The sequence below is a fragment of the Fukomys damarensis genome, unplaced genomic scaffold (assembly GCF_012274545.1).
Source record: "Fukomys damarensis isolate Sample0158 unplaced genomic scaffold, DMR_v1.0_HiC HiC_scaffold_26, whole genome shotgun sequence".
NCBI lineage: Eukaryota > Metazoa > Chordata > Mammalia > Rodentia > Bathyergidae > Fukomys > Fukomys damarensis.
Genome location: NW_022900938.1, coordinates 283,387 through 301,847, shown reverse-complemented (window position 1 = coordinate 301,847; position 18,461 = coordinate 283,387). Strand labels below are relative to the sequence as shown.

At 39.2% G+C, this 18,461-nt stretch overlaps 1 protein-coding gene across 2 annotated transcripts in view; it reads right to left on the bottom strand.

Annotated features, from left to right (window-relative positions):
* The window catches only part of Trak2 (trafficking kinesin protein 2), a 67,345-nt gene that overhangs the window by 7,626 nt on the left and 41,258 nt on the right, over positions 1-18,461 (bottom strand). Inside the window, exons 4-14 of one of the 2 annotated variants that reach the window (XM_010617529.3) lie at positions 15,541-15,617; positions 13,729-13,845; positions 12,054-12,263; positions 11,398-11,476; positions 9,204-9,334; positions 8,681-8,755; positions 7,207-7,344; positions 4,658-4,737; positions 4,129-4,332; positions 2,341-2,618; positions 1,087-1,356 (exon numbers count right to left, since the gene is read on the bottom strand). In XM_010617529.3, the coding sequence (XP_010615831.1) occupies positions 1,087-1,356; positions 2,341-2,618; positions 4,129-4,332; positions 4,658-4,737; positions 7,207-7,344; positions 8,681-8,755; positions 9,204-9,334; positions 11,398-11,476; positions 12,054-12,263; positions 13,729-13,845; positions 15,541-15,617 (1,659 nt within the window). The remainder of the gene's footprint in view (positions 1-1,086; positions 1,357-2,340; positions 2,619-4,128; positions 4,333-4,657; positions 4,738-7,206; positions 7,345-8,680; positions 8,756-9,203; positions 9,335-11,397; positions 11,477-12,053; positions 12,264-13,728; positions 13,846-15,540; positions 15,618-18,461) is intronic. The other variant, XM_010617531.3, reaches the window with a different exon arrangement.

Below are 18,461 nucleotides of genomic sequence, written 5' to 3'. Positions count from 1 at the left end.
AAAAAAAAAAAAAAAAAAAAATGCTACTTTTTGCCAATGACACATGTGAGTTTTCAAATGAAAATCAGGGTTTCAGAAAACTTGCATCCACCACTGAGAGCTTGAAAGCTTCCAAATAGACTTTTATGGTGAGACAGATGGTGATATTAATGTGATTTTAATAAATTACACATAAAGAAATGTGTCAACATTTGGAAGATCTGCCTAATTCAGTAAGCTAGTATTTTCTTAATGACCAATGTGTATTACCAAACCAAGTATGAGTAAAAGATACATTCAAAGCTTCGAGTATGCCACTGCATTTTAATGTAACAAAGTCTGAAAATTCATTGACAGGGTTTCAATAGTGCATCAAGAAATTACCACTTACCAAGGTTTGGTGTACTCCTAGTATCAAATATCCATAAATACCTGAAAAGACTAACAAAATATTCTTTCCTTTTCTAGCTATGTTGTGTGAGGCTGCATTTTCTTCATACTGTTCAGCCAAAACATCATAATATTGCAGCAGACTGAATATAGAAACCTATGAGAATCTATCAATCTAGTTATATTCTAAGTCAGAAGTGACAAGTTTGCAAAATCATAAAACAAAGCTACTTTGCTCACTATTTTTAAAAAATAGCTACTTTCTTAGAACATAGTATCTGTGTAGCATTTACTTATAATTTTATTAAAGTATTTACTTTTAAATATTTTAATAATTCCTTAGTTTTGATTTCTAATGTAGTAAATATCAGCAGATAAAACCCACAGATAAACCCTCTAGAATTCTCAAAGACTTTTTCATAGAAAGATCTTGAGAGCAAAAGGTTTGTTAACCACTGACTAAACTGTTCTGTCTCCGCCAAGTCTACTTATGCAGGCTGGCTAAGGTGAAGTGGAGAGAACTGGGTTGTTGCCAATGCTGTAGATTTTCATTACAATAACAATAAATATTAATATCACGTGAGATATTACAACACAATAACAACATCCTATAATACCCCTAATGTCACACACTCCAGTGAGGTCAGAGCAGGTGTCAAAGCTGACCATGCAGTGCTCTTAGTTACTAGGTCGTACTCAAGCAAGCCCTCTTCTCACCTGTAACAGGTCCATCTGCTGAACTGATGTGTGGCAGGAAAATCCCAACAGCTGGCTTGGATACATCAGGTTTCTGCTCTACCGGAAGAGGCTGCTGAACTTGAAAAGTGATGCCCTCCTCTTCATCCTCCTCTAAATCTGAGATGTGATAGATGGCAGTATCCTGGGGCAACTGGGTAAAGCCTTTCGTAATGACACCTGGTCGTGTGTCAAGAATGGTCCCCAAATTTGGTTGAGCAAGCTGCTGCCAGTGGTGCAGAGTTTGTGATCCTGAATACGGAAGCCAAAAGGGAATAAAAAGCGGTATTTTGTTAAAATTTGCAAATTGAAAGTTCTCAGTGGAAAACTGACAAGATGAAGATATGAATAATCTTTCTCTCCTGAAAGGAACTTTAAAAGGGACATCTAAGGAAGGGGAGAAACAACCAAGACACTCTGCATAGGGACCAGGATGCTGAAACCATGACCGTGTGCACCTCTGAGGAGGATGTGCTTTCCCAGGTGACAAACGTCGATACTTCCCTGGCCTGGAACCAGGCCTATGAACTTGACGTCAAAAGCCAGTGTGCTAGGCTAGGAGATAACTTGGAGTTATCCACCAATGAGATCCGCAGCTAAGCGCTGTCAGGAGGAGGGGCCTGGTTACTTCACACCAGGGGTGTGACCTGGAAGAGTGACTCTCCTTCCCCGGCTCCCATGTTCTTTCTCTGCTTCCAATCCCACGACTTGGGCAGCTTTCCTTCATGTTCTTCCTGCCTTGGAGGTGGCCAACCATGCAGGGGCTGAGATTGGTGACACCGTGAGCTTAAATAAACCTCTCCCCCAGGCTGCGGGTGCCGGGTGTAATGTCTCGGCGACGAGGACAGTGGCCAAGAGGCTGGGTTAAGAATGTTGTTTACAGAGGAAGGTGGATATGAAATATGAGCCCTACATGTGTTCCATTTATCACACTCCACTTATCTGACCGTGGAAAATGTTATCGGTGATATTCCTTAGCCAAGGACAGATAAGATTCCTCTTCCCTCTCACATTTACATCAAAAGTATCAGTGAACTGAGGGCTGAAGACTTAAGAGAATGTAGACTTCTTCATTCGCAAAGTTTCCAAGTACTTCAATGCACGACTGTCCAAACAGTGGGATTTAAGGATAACAAGGGGGATCTTCTATACTTATCACAACATGGATCTCAATTCTGGGGAAAAGAAAGTCCCGCAAACTGTTTGGCTTGGAAAGGGTTCTTAGCGACTTATTACCTTCCAGGGGCTTGACAATTTGTAATTTTTCTGGCAAAAATCCTCGAAGGCAACTGGTGCTGCTGATCTCCAACTGGTCAGTGCACAGGGAGGCAAGGCTCTCCGGGGGGGTGTCACAGCCACTAACCCCTTCTCTCTGGTCCGCCAGCACCTGGATCTTCCGTCCCCACTCTTCAGCAAAGAACTGCTCCTCACTGAGGTAGTTCTGCCGACGCAGGCTGAGACGATGCAGTGCTACAGCCAAGTCACTGTCTGCAGAGGGTCCTGGCTGGGAGCTGCTGCGGGAGAACCATATGCACTGATCAGATCCAAAGGTCAGGGGCATAGTCCAGACCCTTCCTGCTGTGTGGTGAACATTTGAGAGGCCAGTCTTAAAATGAAGCATTTTCTTAGCTATCTGGAATACAGAAATAATAACTACAAACCCGATCACTGGCATACTATGGATCTTTTTTTTCCCCCAGGACTGGTGGTTAAACTCAGGGACAATGCACTGAGCTACATCCCTAGCACTTTGTATTTTTTTTCTGAGATAGGGTCTCACTAAGTCACTGTATTGCCCACAGCCTCCCAGGTGCTGGAACTGCAGACAAATAATTTTTACAGATCATTTCAAATGACTTCAGGGAGGCAAACTATATTTTATTGTTATGCTGTGTTTGCTAACTTTTCCCTATTTCATTTAAAATTTATGAAACTACATATATGCCCACTGATATATTTAGATTAGGTAATCATAAAAGTAAATATTCTCATATTTCACTGAATCTATCATTGATTGGAAGAGGTACCATTATTTTATGCATTTTATGAAGAAAGAGAAAATGCTTCCCAATAAACTATTATACATCATCAGTTGCAAAACAATTGAAAAATAGTACGCTGAAAAATTTTGCTTTGGGCCACTGAATTCCCCACAAATACTGCAGAAAGTTTCAAAAAGAACATTTGTAAAATACTATATTTTCATAGTCTTCTGGTGCATAGTTCTTCACATTTCAACATTTGAAACTAGGAAAGCCTTTTACAACTGACACTGGAGGAAGGGCTGTAGCTGCTCTTGGCCACTGTGTTTCCCTTAGGTCTGTTTCAGGGCTCTCCTAAAAGCGGTGTGACAGTGTGGCCTGTCTGACACATAAGGCTCCCGGGTTTCAGCACTATGCTCAGGACAGAGCAGATAATGCATCGAGACCTCACAGATGGATTTCTGTATCAGGAAGAGACTTCCCCAAGATGCTGACATCTACAAAGGCTTTTGACTAACTTTCCAGTAAAGTGGTTTTACTTCTAGTTTATGGAATTCAATGAAATGAATTAATGAAAAGAAAAAAAGTCTAAATACAAACAAATAAGAAATTAAGAGGTAACTGTACTTGGCAGTATATACTTAACTTAGTACGAATCCCCAAATCACCAAAGTGTTTGATTATGAACATTGGTTAGGAGATAAATGTCACCAATGCAATTATGCTAATGACCAAATCAATTCAAACAACTTGTACTTAGAACATGAGGCTGTACACATACTTTGCAACACTACATCAGTAAAGAATGCTGAAATTAAATGCAAGCTCTGTTTTGAATACTTTCAAGTCTTTGTATTCCAATAAATTTTATGAAATCAATGATGTATCCTACAAATAATGATGCAGGGTACTAAAACTGAATGAAAACTGATAGTTCCAGAACTTCATGGGACAACAGAGAGAAATGCTGGAATTTGAGCACATGACCCTCACAGATCAATGCCAAAGAAAGGCACAATCCTTGCCGCAATGTGCTTCTTACTCTGGAACCTCCTTGGAGTTGCTCCCCTGGCCCAGCAGTGTTCTGTCCTCTGTCTGCTGTACACCAGACTCAAAAGGCTTTGTTGTCATGATGACACTGGAATGGCTGGACCCTGGGATGGGTAGCAGAGCTGGAAGAGGGACAGAGCGGCCCCGTGTGTCATTGGCAACCTTGACAGTATCAAATACCCGTTTCTGCTGGGCTCTGTCAAAAAAGGAAACATTCATTATCATCACTACTCACTACTAGGGTGCTTTAGATAAATCAGGCGTGTGCAGTTTTGTAGAAAGTAAACTTCAGAATAAGAGAACTCTGCTGTGAGGACAGCGTGAGGGAAATATTGAATAGTGAGCAAATTTACTACTGAATTTCATAACACCACTTTGGAGTGTGGCTTCTTTTTATGTGAATGCTGCTGTTGCTGATCAAACCTAGGGCCTTGCACACATGAGGAAGTGCTCTGCACTGAGCTGTACTCCCCACGCTGTGGACTCTTTCAGTGGATAACAAAAATGTGACCTGTACTTACTTTTGTTTAAAGAAAGAAGATTCCTCATCCAAAATCAACTTTTTACGCATGGTTCCCTCAATCTCAGCTGCCAAAGATTCCTAAAAAAAAAAGTTTGAGATTCCTAAAGTGATTACTGCTCTTAGATTGATTAACAGAGTCTCTACAAGCCTATAGTATTTTGTGTGTTATAATAAAACATACACACACAGTCATGGGTTAATTCAGGGAATAAAGAAGACACTGTAGAAATTAACTTTTAAGGAAGAACCAACTATCCTTTCATGAAATATTTTTAAAAGAATGCAATGGAAAAACCAGTATGGTAAATAGAAAATAGCTTGTGTACAGATGCACAAAAATAAAAGGGCAGGAAGGCCACAAACCAAGTACTAATTGTGATTTTGTGATTCTTTTTGCTTTTCTGTAATTTCTAATTTACTTAGGGGCCAGGGATTTAGCTCAGTGGTTCCACTGCCTACCTCACAAGTGCAAGGGCCCGAGTTCAATCCCCAGTGCCAAAAAAAAAGAACATCTCTAATTTATCTACAGCAAACATGTATAGTTTTTATATTAGGAAAACAAATTTAAAATATGCAAGTTTCTTTCTCCCCTACTCAGAGATGAAGATTCAGCTGGTGCATGTGACACGCACAGTGGGGCTGAATTGAGAATGACAGGATTTGGGGCACTGGCATCAGCTTATGATTTTTAAGACATAGAGTGGAAAGAGACATCTGCACAGTGAGGCTGAAATGTATGAAATACACAGATAAGTTTCCCAGTTTCGACCACTGAGAGGGAAGAAATGGAACTCTAGTGGCAATGGCTACACACATCTACCACCCAGGTCTGGGATTCAGAACATATTCCTCAAAAAGTGTCACCAAAGGGCTGGGGATAAATGGCTGATTCCAAGGCCGAGACAGGAAGTGCAAGATGAGCTTGGAGGAGATCCGGCTGGCCACATCTGGGGCATTTGAGTATCAAGTAATAACAATGGTTTATGATCTACTGAATAATACAGAAACCCATTAGTCACACTGATATAACTAAATGAGCAATGAATAAATGTGACACAAGAGGTCTTACAAAAGAATGGCATTAATAAATGTTGAAAAATGATGGAATTTGAAATTGTCATTTGGCAATGGTCACAATAATAACAGATTAGAACTATCAATGGGAACAAAATTAGTGGACAAAAGTTTGATGAGGAACAGGATATTTAGTTTCAAAGTATCTGTCTATAAAACATTAACTTTGATCAGTTAGTTAAGTAGTATCTGCAGATTTTCATCGCTGTTCAATGAACTCGTAAATTAGTTAACTATTATTACTAACTTTACAGTGAAAAAACCCAGCAGGATCCAGATCAAAGTTAATTAACATTGCTGGGGATGTAGCTCAGTGGTGCGCTGCCTGGCTGGCAAGTGCAGGGTCCTGAGCTTGATCCCTGGTACCGCAAAACAAATAAAACTTCTCAAAAGTTAATTAACATCACCAATGATGGAATAAACAGACATCATACGCTTACTGATATAAGGCACTGAATATAATTATTTGTGCCAGAAATGCATTATCTAAATTTAATCAGACAAATCTAAAGGAGAACATTCTATAAAGGCCATGAAAAACATAAAAAGAAGCACCTGGGTTGAAACAACTAAATGAAATGTGTTGAGGATACTACTGAGAATCTGAAGGCCATGTGGATTAAATGAAAACACTGTATCAAGCCCACCTCCTGGTGGTGAGAGCTGGACTGGGATCACGCTGGAGTGGAGCAACCTCCAGACTGCCCTTGTGTTTAATAAACATGCACTAGACTGAGACATCTAGGTGAATGGTATATGAGAGTTCTTTGCATTATTTTTAGAAATTTATTCTAAGTTAAAAATTATTTCAAAATAAAAAATTAGAAAACAAAACTGCTGCCCCTGTAGTCTTAAGGAAATGTATTAACATTTATAGTTCTGGCCCTTTAAAAAATTTCAAGGGAAGACTGGTGGCCCAGCAAGCATGAGGTCCTGAGTTCGATTCCCAGTAACTGCCCATTCATTACAGGATTGTGCATAAATATTTAAGAAACAGGTTGTAAAAATAACTCTTTGAGCCAATATTACAAATTCTAACATAAACTAAGAAGTTTATCATTCAAAAAATACTATAATTAATGAATTAAACATAATTCCTATTCTCAGAGGGCTTACACTCTAACTGGAATTAAACATACCAGGAAACTCCAGATTTATTGAAAAAGGTTATAGGTTTCAGTTTTTGAGAACTGTTTAAACAAGTGGCAGATGGGAGGCCTAGGGTTGGACCCTTGGTTAGAGCTCTATGGTACACAGATTTAAACCTATCTTCCTGATTGTTCCTCTTACCACAAGGCATCCAAAATGTCATCTGTTAGAATAAATAATAACAAAGGAAGATGCAGACACACAAAATAAGGACAAATCACATTCTGCCTTCTTGAGATACTTTATGATATCATAAACGATATCACTAGCAGGACAATCTTAACAAGATTGTTTAAACACACTGCATCTTCCTCAGTTCCTCACCCCAGTGAAAGGTCCATAGGACTGGCAGAAGTAGAGATGAGCAGCAGGGCCAGATCTACTACGAAGTTCCTTTATTTCTTCTTGGGATTCATGTAACATCCCCAGACACTCCATGTTTCTGTCTTGTAACTCATGCAGCTGAAAGAAAGGGTAGTAGTGTACTTTATCTCTCTCACAAAACAAAAGAAACACATAACCTCATCCAAGGGACTAGCTGACTTTGTGAATACCATTTACATAGGAAGACTCTGAAGCAAACTATACAAAGAGAATATATTATTTAAAACTGCCAAGACTAGGGGTGGCTTGGCCATAAATATACAAAAGCAGGACTCCCCAAAACCTGAAACATAGCCAAGATAATAAGAACTGTTGCTTCAATACTGAATGCTTCATACCCCAAAAACTTAAACAGCGGGCCGGGACTTTAGCTCAGTGGTTCCGCCACCTGCATCAAAAGCGCAAAGTCCCAAGTTTGATCCTCGGTACCAAAAACGAAACAAAAAATCCCCATCTTAAACAGAAGTGTAACAGCTATAGTCAAGATAAGTTTGGCATGGTACTAATCTTTCCTTTAACATCTCTCTGAAGTCTGTAAATGACAAGATAGACTCTACGTATGATGTCAGGTACTGAACCATTCTAAGGAAGGAATTTTCTTCCTTTTGGCATTCAGAACCTTCTTTTACAGCTAGATACACAAGTCTCATAAATGAATATATAATTTTCAACTGAAAAATTTCTTCAAGTGTAGTATGGGCACCTGCTTATTGGAATCACCAGAGTTGAGTATTTTATTAAAATTGTACATTCTAAATTGTACACAGGGGCACATACCTATAATCCCAGCACTTGGGAGGCAGAGGCAGGAGGACTGCTACAAGTTTGAGGCCAGCCTGGGATACACAGTGAGTTCAAGGACAGCCTGAACTACATATTGAGACCCTGTCTCATCACCCACTCCCCCAAAAAGTACACATGAGCCTTCGCTCTAGAGCCAATAAATTAGAAATTCTTGGTGAAGGAGTTCTGGAAATCTCCATTTAAAACATTTCCAAGGTGATCGTGATGCTACACCACCATGAACTATATCTAATATAAAAAATATGTATATACACAGAAACTAAAAGATTTTTGTTATTTTTCTTGACATACTTGCAAAAACTATTAGAAATCATCCCACTTTAAAAACTAATGAGCTAGTCAAGGTAGACTGATAAAATGCGTCCTGTACACCTAAAGAATCTTATGAAAATCAAGGTTTTCCAAAATCAATGACATTGCCATTACTGGTTTTAGAAATAGGATTTTCTTAAAGGATTTCCTTCTTAGATCTTATAATTTCACCTTAATCTTTTATTGTTGTGGTTGTTTTTATAGTTAGTAATTCCCCTTTAATTCTTATTCACAAAGACAATGGAAGCTCCTCATTCCTACCCTCCTGAATCACAAAAAATAGAGGAAGAGTTTTTACCTCCATCGTCAGCTGACGCTGGGCATCTTTGGAAGCTTGCAGGTGAAGTCTTAGCTCTTCCTTCTCAATTACATGCTAACAACATATGAAAGGAGACACGTGAGGCCTTCCTTACTCTCCCCCTCTTAAAGCCAACTTAAGAATTTCCCTCTGGGGCACAGCTGTAGGCCTTATCTTTCAAAAACCAGTTAAGGGCAATAAAGTGGGAAGAACATAAAATCTACAAAGTGTTCAAAATACAATGAGCATGAGTGAATAATTTACACCACATCTTTCCAAGAAAAATCTAACTCCATTTACAGAAACAAGGACTTAAAAATAGTTATTCAAGAGGGCCAGGGATTTAGCAATGGTGCCACAGCCTGCCTCACAAGCGCAAGGCCCCGGATTCGATCCCTGGTACCGAAAAAAAGAAAACAGTTATTCATGACATTCTAGCAAAGAAGACTAAAGTAGCAATCAGCCTAAGGCATTTAAAAAGGGCACAGTGCTTAACGACTGTCAGCCGAATGAGTGACCTCACTTCTTTAAGTCTGTGCTGAAGATCCACAATCTGAGATAGCAGGGAGGAGATCTCTTCCTGGTACCGCATCAGTTCATCGCTCTTTCCTGACAATTCTTCCGTCATTCTGGACATCTGAGCATTTGTTTCACCTTGCAAGAAAAATAAAAATTTAAAATTAATATAAAGGTAGGTCAGGTGTTGACAGATGAGAGCCTGCAGGCTGAATTGTGACTTATAACAAGCATTGCACTATCATGAATAGATTTTTCTTCAACATAAATTAGAAAAATAAAGACTTTTCTGAGATAGCCTGACGCTGGGAATCGAGTAAGAGAAATGACACACAAAGGCAAGAGGGCTAAAGGTTTTGTTTTATTTTCTTTACGAGAAAGATTATTCCAATCTTTCTCTTTATGAAGGACAAAAAGGCTGAAAGGAGTTACAAATTCTCTCAAGTATGAAGAGTTAATATTACTCATATCTTTGAGAACTCTCCACGACATAAAGAAAATACTACAAGCAGTGAAAATTAATCATAACAAATTTAACAAGGGACTCTTCAGAAGAGAACAGTCACAATCTACGAGAGCAGGTGACGAAGCTACTGAGCCGCTTCCATAGCTCAGCTTCTCCAGGACACTCAACCAACTGAGCAGGCCTCAAGAGCAACTCTTATGGCTGTGCTTTTTTACATGCACATAAAGTAGGACCTTTAGGATCCCGCTGGGGAAATAAAAAACTTGATTGCATACAGAGAGTCTGATATCTAAACACAAACAGAAAAACTTACTCAATGTCACATAAAACTTTCTTCACTAACAGGAAGCTTCTTGAATTTCAGGGATGGCAGGAGTCTTGGATTTTAGTGTTTTGGGAAAGTCACTTCTTTGTTTTTTAAAATGTCGGGTAATAGTAACGAAAAAGAAGGAATCACATCCCTTCTGGTTTTCTAAGTCTTGCTCTAAGGTATCGCATTTTGAGACCTACAGCCAAGCTGAACTGACACGACATGATCATGTATCTCTTTCAATAAAAAGACTATATTTATAGCCAGGTGTGGTGGCACACACCTGTAATCCCAGCAAGAGGCAGGAGGATCACCATGAGTTCGAAGCCAGCCTAGGCTACATAGTGAGTTCAAAGCCTGCCTGAACTACATAGTGAGACCCTGTCTCAAAAAACAAAACAAAAACAAAAACAAGATTATATTTATAGAGTAACTAAATATTTTTTAGTAAAACCACTTGTTTTTCCATGAATTATTTTTGATTTTTTTCTTTTTTTTTAGTACCGGGGATCAAACTCAGGACCTTAATGCTTGCAAGGCAGGCATGGTGCCACTGAAATAAATCCCTGGCCCTTGCATGATTTATTTTTAAAATATTAGTTGTTTTTTACTAGGTAGCCCAGGCTGGCCAGCCTCCTGTCTCAGCCTTCTAAGTGCTGGGATTACAAGTGTGCACCACTATGCCTAGCAAAAAATTACCTTAGTTAACACTGCCTCAAATGAAAATATAGTCCTTTAAAGACACATTGTTGGCACATGGTAAACACATATTGAATGTCATATCTTAGGCCATCTTTTAGGCCCTGGCTCTGCCACTAGTTAGTTTCCTGACTTTGGCAAGTCCTACCTTCTATGGAAAGATATCCTCGCAACAAAATGTGAGCTGTGCTTTCTTTCTGACATGGTATAGCTTATTTATAGAAATACAGGTTTTTACTCAATAATGATGACGATTAAACACATTTCTTACAAATACCTATAGTGTTTTATTGGGAGTATGGGCTCAGTGTAACGGTCTGAGATTTCAACAATTGCTGTGTTTGGGTGTGGCTTGTCCCTTAAGAGTTGTGGGGAAGAAAGCGTGGCTCAGTGTGGTAGGTGGTTGGACCTCTTGGGGGGCCTTGTGGGAGGTGTCTGGGTTACGTGCAGTCTCTGGAAGGCACAAATGGATGCTAGGACACAGGCACATGTTGTGGGAACCCTCCAGCCACCAGAATTCTGAGCCACATAATCCCCTCTATAAGTCACCCAATATCTTATAAGACTTTAATACTTTGTTATAGCAAAACAAACCAGAAGAAGACATTAAGAATTTTAAACTGCTTCTTCAGATGCTTCTATGGAAGCCACTGCTCTAATTCCTGAGTTGGTGATATTCTACCAAAGAATCACCTAAAGGCTGTGAAACAGTGTGTTCTTACTTACAGAGTTCTTTAACACAGTCACTGACAAGCTGTTGTTCCTTCTCTTCATAGGTAAAAGTTTCTGTCTTGATATGACAAGCCTTCAAGAAAAAAGTCTATATGTGATGATATCATTTAATGGTTTTACAATAATAACTACAAAAAGCTTTGCCATTTGAAGATTAGTTTATCACTCATGAAAGAAAAAAAACCCAACCATTTGTCAAACTTTATCTACCACAAAATAAAGGTATAGAAATGGAAGTGCTAAGCACCTCCCATTTTCCTCAGGGCCTTGTGTGCTCACTCACACCCTGTAAGCTGCACGTCTGTCAGATGAGTATGTAGCTTTGGCCCAAGTGTCCTTGTTTAAATGGGATTTTCTTGATTTACCCTATTATCGAAGCTCACAGAACCTTGTAACTTTCCAACACAGCTCATCTCCCAGTTATTTAGTTATCTGTGTTGACTCCACAGATGTATCCTCTACTGTAGCTATCCTTATTTTATCTGACAATCTGATATTACCACCTTTCAGTGAGCTCCAGGTAACAGCGGAAGGTACAAATATCCTTGGTCTGCCACTCCTAACTGGAATGCTATTATATTTCATCTCAAAACTACCTGGACCAGAGTTTTACAGCCTTTCAAGTAAAGGAAAGAATGAACTGAATGTACTTTGGACCGAAGGGCCATATTCTCTTCTTCCAGTTCCTTGAGCTTTTCTTGCAACATATCCAACTGCAGTAAACCCTGAGATAAGGTAAAGGACTCATTGAACCGAAGAGGTGTAGAACAGCTGGAATCAGTTTCACTCTCTTCAGAAGCAATGGACACGATTCGAAGCAACTCCTCTTTCTTGGACAGCTCATGCTGCAGCTGATTAACCTGACGTAAGAAATGCTCAATTAAAATGTGCTCTTCATTTTGCACTAGTTACATACAAAATAGCTTCTAATTTATAGAAGAGTTTTCACCACGAAGAAAGAAATCACAAAATCTGCTGCTAGATTTGAATGCTTTTAAGAACAAGTGCTAAAAGAAGAGAAACTGATCCCAGATACTTCCTATGCTTCAAGTTTTAGATTACTCAAAAAATACAAATTTTTCTATAGTATAGTATTCATACTCTATAATAAACAGGAATATGGGAGGAAATTTGTACAGAAGAAAATAATGATACAATCAAAATGAAAAACAAGACAAATCTGAAAAACATTCAAAGTATCAGAATAGACCCCTACTTCAAATTCTCATCCTCAGGGCTTATACTTTTAAATTGTATATAACTGTCTTCCTAAGAGTACTGATTTTAGTTCTAGGGATAAATATTTTCAATGTAAAGATCTACATACTATCAACCACACTGTATTCATTAAATATAACTGAAACCAGATAAAAATAGCAATTCAGACTATTTGAAATTTAACCGTTCAAGTTAATAAGATAATTTTACTATAAGCATTTATTGATGTGGAATAAATTACTTTCAAATATTTCTTTTTTTCCTACCTCTTATTGTGGTTTCTGAGTAAAGATACCTATATTTGGGTACTTATTTTTCTTTTTTATATCAGAAGGTTTTTAATTATGAAAGTTAAAATAACAATACAAACAGAAATGCACAGTGTAACACCATCGCTGCATGGTTAATTGCCAAATGAGCACTTTGAATTAGAGTGACAGAGAGAGAATGGAGATATTTGTTACAGCCTTTATCATTCCTGTCACCAGAAGAAAATGATGGTGAGTTTGGGTCCTTGCTAGGAAATGGACTATGTGAAATGCACACATATTTGTGAGATACGAGCACATATCTCTGAAGAGACTTATTTTTCTTTTTCGCTTTTTTTCCCTTTCTTTTATCTTTATTGGATACTTGTTTTTTAAAAAGTAAATTTAAAGTCAAATTTAAAGGGGCTGGGGATTTAGCTCAGTGGCGCTGCACCTGTTTCACAAGCACAAGGTCCTAAGTTTGATCCCCAGCACCACAAAAATCTAGAGTAAATAAATTGGTCAATAAGTAATTAAAAATAAATAAATAAAATAAATTCAAAATCAGATCACAGACAAAGGATACATACAAAGGCATGGGGATAGTCCAGGACTCGAAGCAGCATGCCACAGGCACTGTGACACCGAAGGGCTTCGAACTGACGCGAGCAGGGTACCCAAGTACTCTTCTGCACAACAGCATTTCACTCTCTACTGTTTAGCTCGGAGGCTGTGAACAACTGAACAGGTACCCGTGTCACTGACCTGCTCTCATCGTTTCGGGGTGCCTGTGGGAAACACCTTCCTCCACTGTGTGAGATCGCATCGTCTCATGTTAACACACCACACCCAAGCTTACGCGATCGCAGGCTTGCCCCAGCTGCTCTTCCAGCGCTTCATTCTGCTCGGATAAGACATGATTCCGCTTTAAGAGCGCTTGTCCAATTCGAGCGGCTAGCTCCAGGTCACGATCCCTCTGTTAAAATACCAAACACACCTTTTTCTTAGGTACAGACAAAATTAGATGGCAATTTAGAAATTCTGCAGTCAATCTCAATACACTTTTTCAAAAGTAATGTCCTAGAAAGCATCAAAATTCATTTTAAAATCCAGACACAACAAATGAATATGGCCAGGCACACAAGTTTAACAAATGTTATGGTTATTAACACAAGAAGGAATCTCTTTTGTTTTTAACAATTAAAAAAAAACTTTTGGTACTGGGGATCGAACTTGGGACCTTGCGCCTGTGAGGCAGGCAGCAGAACCACTGAGTTAAATCCCTGGCCCTGAATCTTTTTTCTTGATATCAAGTGAGATGGTAATGATTATCTTAGTCATTAGGACCTAACAGTTTAATCTTTAGACTTACATAACTTTAGGAGATCAATATAAGAAAAAAAAAAAAAAGAAAAGAAAAAAGAAAAAGGAAGTCAACATAGACTTTGAGTAGGGTGAAGTGTTGGGGGTATAGTTCAGTGGCAGAAGCACTTAGTATGCTGGAGGCCTTGGATTTAATCTCCAGCTTACATACACAGACACTCAGAAATACACACACACACACACACACACACCCTGTACAGTAAAAGCACCAAAATACGTTGCGAGCAACCGTGCAGGGAGCATGGTAACAATATAGGATAAGGTCTTATGACACAGGAACCAGATGAGTATGCTGAAAATGGTTCCATGTAGAGCATGCTCGCATGGTCCGAGCCTCTGACTTAGAGGACAACACAGCCAAGAGCTCTGCTGATAACTGGTACAAGAATGAGAGTGTGAAATAAAATAGGAGTAAAAGCCTGGATAGTCTAAGGCCAAAGGATTTGGCTTAGACTACAGAGAAGGAGCTACAATATTGTTGTGATGCAAGGAGGCCTGCAGGAAGGGCCAACCGTGTCTACTCTGTTACTCGTTCTGGGCAGGTGGACACTTGGCAAGGGCCTAGAACCCCATGTGCTTGACAGTAATCATGATTTTATTTATAGGATGGAAAACCGTCTACACCTCTGCTTTAAAGATGAATGTGGGTTCTGCTTACATTAGTCACTTAATGAATAAAATTAAGCTTCTTTGCTTCCTCTCCACGGCACATGAAAATGGATGGATTATCTCTTCATTGCAAGGCCATGTATCTCTTTTAGCCAAGTGGCACACATGGAAGTCATTCTGGGGAGGTGGGAGGAGAGGACAGAAGTGCACACCATGGAGAAAGTCTCCACAAAATCAAATGGAACTGAGTACAGAGGAGAACACCCAGATTACCAGTTTTACCACTCTCTGTATTAAAAGCTCCATGGCCAGGGTGAGCTTCAAGAGCCCACACTAAGAGTGAACACGGGAGATGCTCCCACCCCCAGGTACTGGTCGTGAACAGGCAGCTCTACACCAGGATGAGTAAGTAACAGCAAGGACAACTTAAAAACCATTTATTTTTTAAGTCAGCTACTATGATATTAATCTTCCTATCATCTACAACTTCACCATAAACCTCAGGAACCATCTACCCTGGAAAGCCAGTTGGTTTGCCAGTTGTTCCTGCAGTAACCACTTTACACAAAATAACCCCAATACCACATGTCATCTTTCATCTGATAAACAGTTTGATAATTTCCAAATGATCCCCAAGCTTTAGCTTTTTGTTGTAGAGAAAGAAAAGATGTCTTCCTACCTCTGCAAGGAGATGTGTAACCATGTCGATGTCATTGTATGTTTTGGTCATCTGCTCCACTCTGTCTGTGCCTAGAACTAAAACAGTTAAAAACAATTATTTATAGGCCTCAGAAATAATGGATGATTTAAAATATTTGTAAGAAATGAAAGATAACAATGACAAAAACTATAGGCTTAATGGTAGGAAGTGAGATAAAGGCTTAAGCTGAAGATAGAGAACTTAAAGCTTAAATATTGTTACTCCAAAAGAATTCATGTTCATAAGCAGAGAAAGTGGTTTTATCTAACCATGGTGCTAAAAGAGGTGTCTGAACATAAGGTACAGACAAACTGGGTAACACAGCAAGAACAAGGATTACAAATTAAGGCAGGTACTTACAATCCTTGCTTTCTTCCACTTCTATTTCAGTAACAAATTAGGGGAAAATCAAAGCAATACACCTGTGTGCTAAACTAATTACAGAAATCCAGCTAGTTGCTGCAAAACCAAAAGTACCATGGAGCAGAGGTGCTCAACTCCAGATTCCGATTTAATTGATCTGGAGCCTCGGGACCTGGGTAACCAGCAGATTCCCAGGTGTTATGACGTGCAGCCAGGATAGAGCCACCAACCTAGGGCTAAAAGACCCAAAGTGAGAACCAGGAACCCTGGAGACTCAGATAAAAAGTGTTCAGATAACTACTTTAAAAGTACATGGCATTGGCTTACGTGGTCGATCAGTGAGAGTCAGGTAAGCTGAGCATGTAACAACTGCAACCATAAATCACACGTGAAGAAAGGGGAAGAAAAAGGACACCGATACAGTACATAAATAAAGAGGAAAAATGAAAGTGTCTCTTATTGTTAATGCTCACTTGTCATAGTATGAGAATTTAAGTTACCTCGTTCAATGATCTCATGTTTTCACGGGGCTCTTCTCTGAGAGGAATTATGTGAAATATCTCAGATCACAAAGCAAGGCACAAGTGGCGGTCAGGATTTTAATATGCAGGCGATAATGTTCAACTCACCACCATCAGAAAAGCTACATTTCTTCCCACCATGCTGCTGTTTCTATCACAGCCACCCTATGATCAAAAAGCCCTCATCCAATGAAACACCAGAGTGTAATACATCCATTAACATATGTAATAAGACAGCACAGATCTCAATTTTGCTTTTTTTTGAGACAGGGTCTTGCTATGTAGTTTAGGCTGGCCTTAAACTCATGGTGATCTCCTGCCTCAGACTTCCGAGTGCTGGGATTACAGTGGAAGGATATACATTAGTATGGGTTTTTCTTTTTTTGGTGGTACTAAGGACCCATGCCACTCTACCGCTGAGCTAGACTTCCAGCCCTTTTTAATTTTTATTCTGAGAGAGGGTCTTACCAAATGCCCTCGGATGGAACTTGAAGTTGCTATCTTCCTGCCTTAGTTAGCCTCCCAAACTGCTAGGATTACAAGTGTGTACTTCTGTGTCTGGCTTTAAAATATTAGTAGTGGTTATCTCTGGACAGGAATTATGGTTGATCTGTTGCTCTCTTTTCAGGTTGTTTTATTTTAGTTTTTTTTGGTTAATTTTCTATGAAGAAAAAATGTTTCTGCAATCATAAAAACAAAACAAGAAGAACTCTTGTTAAAAGGCTTCAAAATACAAAAATGAAATTTGTTATTTAAATATTTATTATGACAAAAAAGTTAGTGCAACCACAATTCTCTGATTCTTATGTTTTATGTGAAACAGCCTATATAAAACCAAGCCCCGGCCGGGGATTTAGCTCAGCGGTTAGGTGGCCTGCCTTGCAAGCGCAAGGACCCGAGTTCAATCCCTGGTACCAAAAAAAAAAAAAAAAAAAAAAAAAAAACCAAGCCCCCAAGACTAGGCCACTGCAAAACTGAAGGCTTCCTCCCTGCAAGCTTATTGGTGCTCTCTCCCTAACACATGTCTCCATAAAGACACTGCCTGATGACTCCAGAAGTGCTGTGCAAATCTCACAGCCCTCCTGGCACTGAGCACAGTAATTAAATGCTGCAGAAGCCATAGACCAGGACTGGCCAGCAGGCTGTCTTTATTACAATCAGTTCTATCAAAATCTAACAGTTTTCAGTCATTAACGATATGTTAAATGGTACAGAAATAAGCAATGACCTTTTCTATTTCCACATATAAACTTTTCTAACTCTAAAAATTGCATTAATACATCAGGGAAATGATAAACATTTTTACAGAACAGTGTGCCCCTTGAAAATTTATTTAAAATATATATTATCACACAAAAATTTGCTACTTGATTTCTGAAGGTTATTCACTAACATCCACTGTTTTTTATGGAAATACTTGGAGAATCTAACATTTCTGAAAAAGGAGCTATGTGGCAAACAAGCACTTTCCTGGTCTTTATGTTCTATCCATGCCTAATTTCTCACACTATGTCCAGGAAAACCAATGTCACTTCATTCTGCTGCCTGTCGTTTTACAAGAGCTGGTACATGATAGTTCCTTCACATGTTCCTTTCCAAGATACCACAATTTCTGAATTTTAAAAAGAATTCTAATCTTTCACTACTCTCCAACCTTCCCATAGTAGCCCAAACCTACCCATTTGGTCATTTTGACAACAAAAAGTAAAAGAAAACACAAACACTGCCAATACGTGCGGTGAAATCTGCAATAGCTCCTGATAACGACAGGTAGGTTGAGTCGTTTTAATCTGAAGAAGTGAACGCAGCTCTTCCTGTTGTAATACAGAAGATGATTCTGCAATGCAGAAAACTGTCTTCTGAAGAATGGAGACAGTACAAGGGAGAAAATGGACATCAACCGGCTGCCTTTCTCAACAGGGCCTCCTAGGAGAATTACGCACTGCAGACAATGATTTGAGGGTCAATTTTCCCAAAACTCCGGAGGAAAGCACTGGGGCACATGCTTAACTCTGA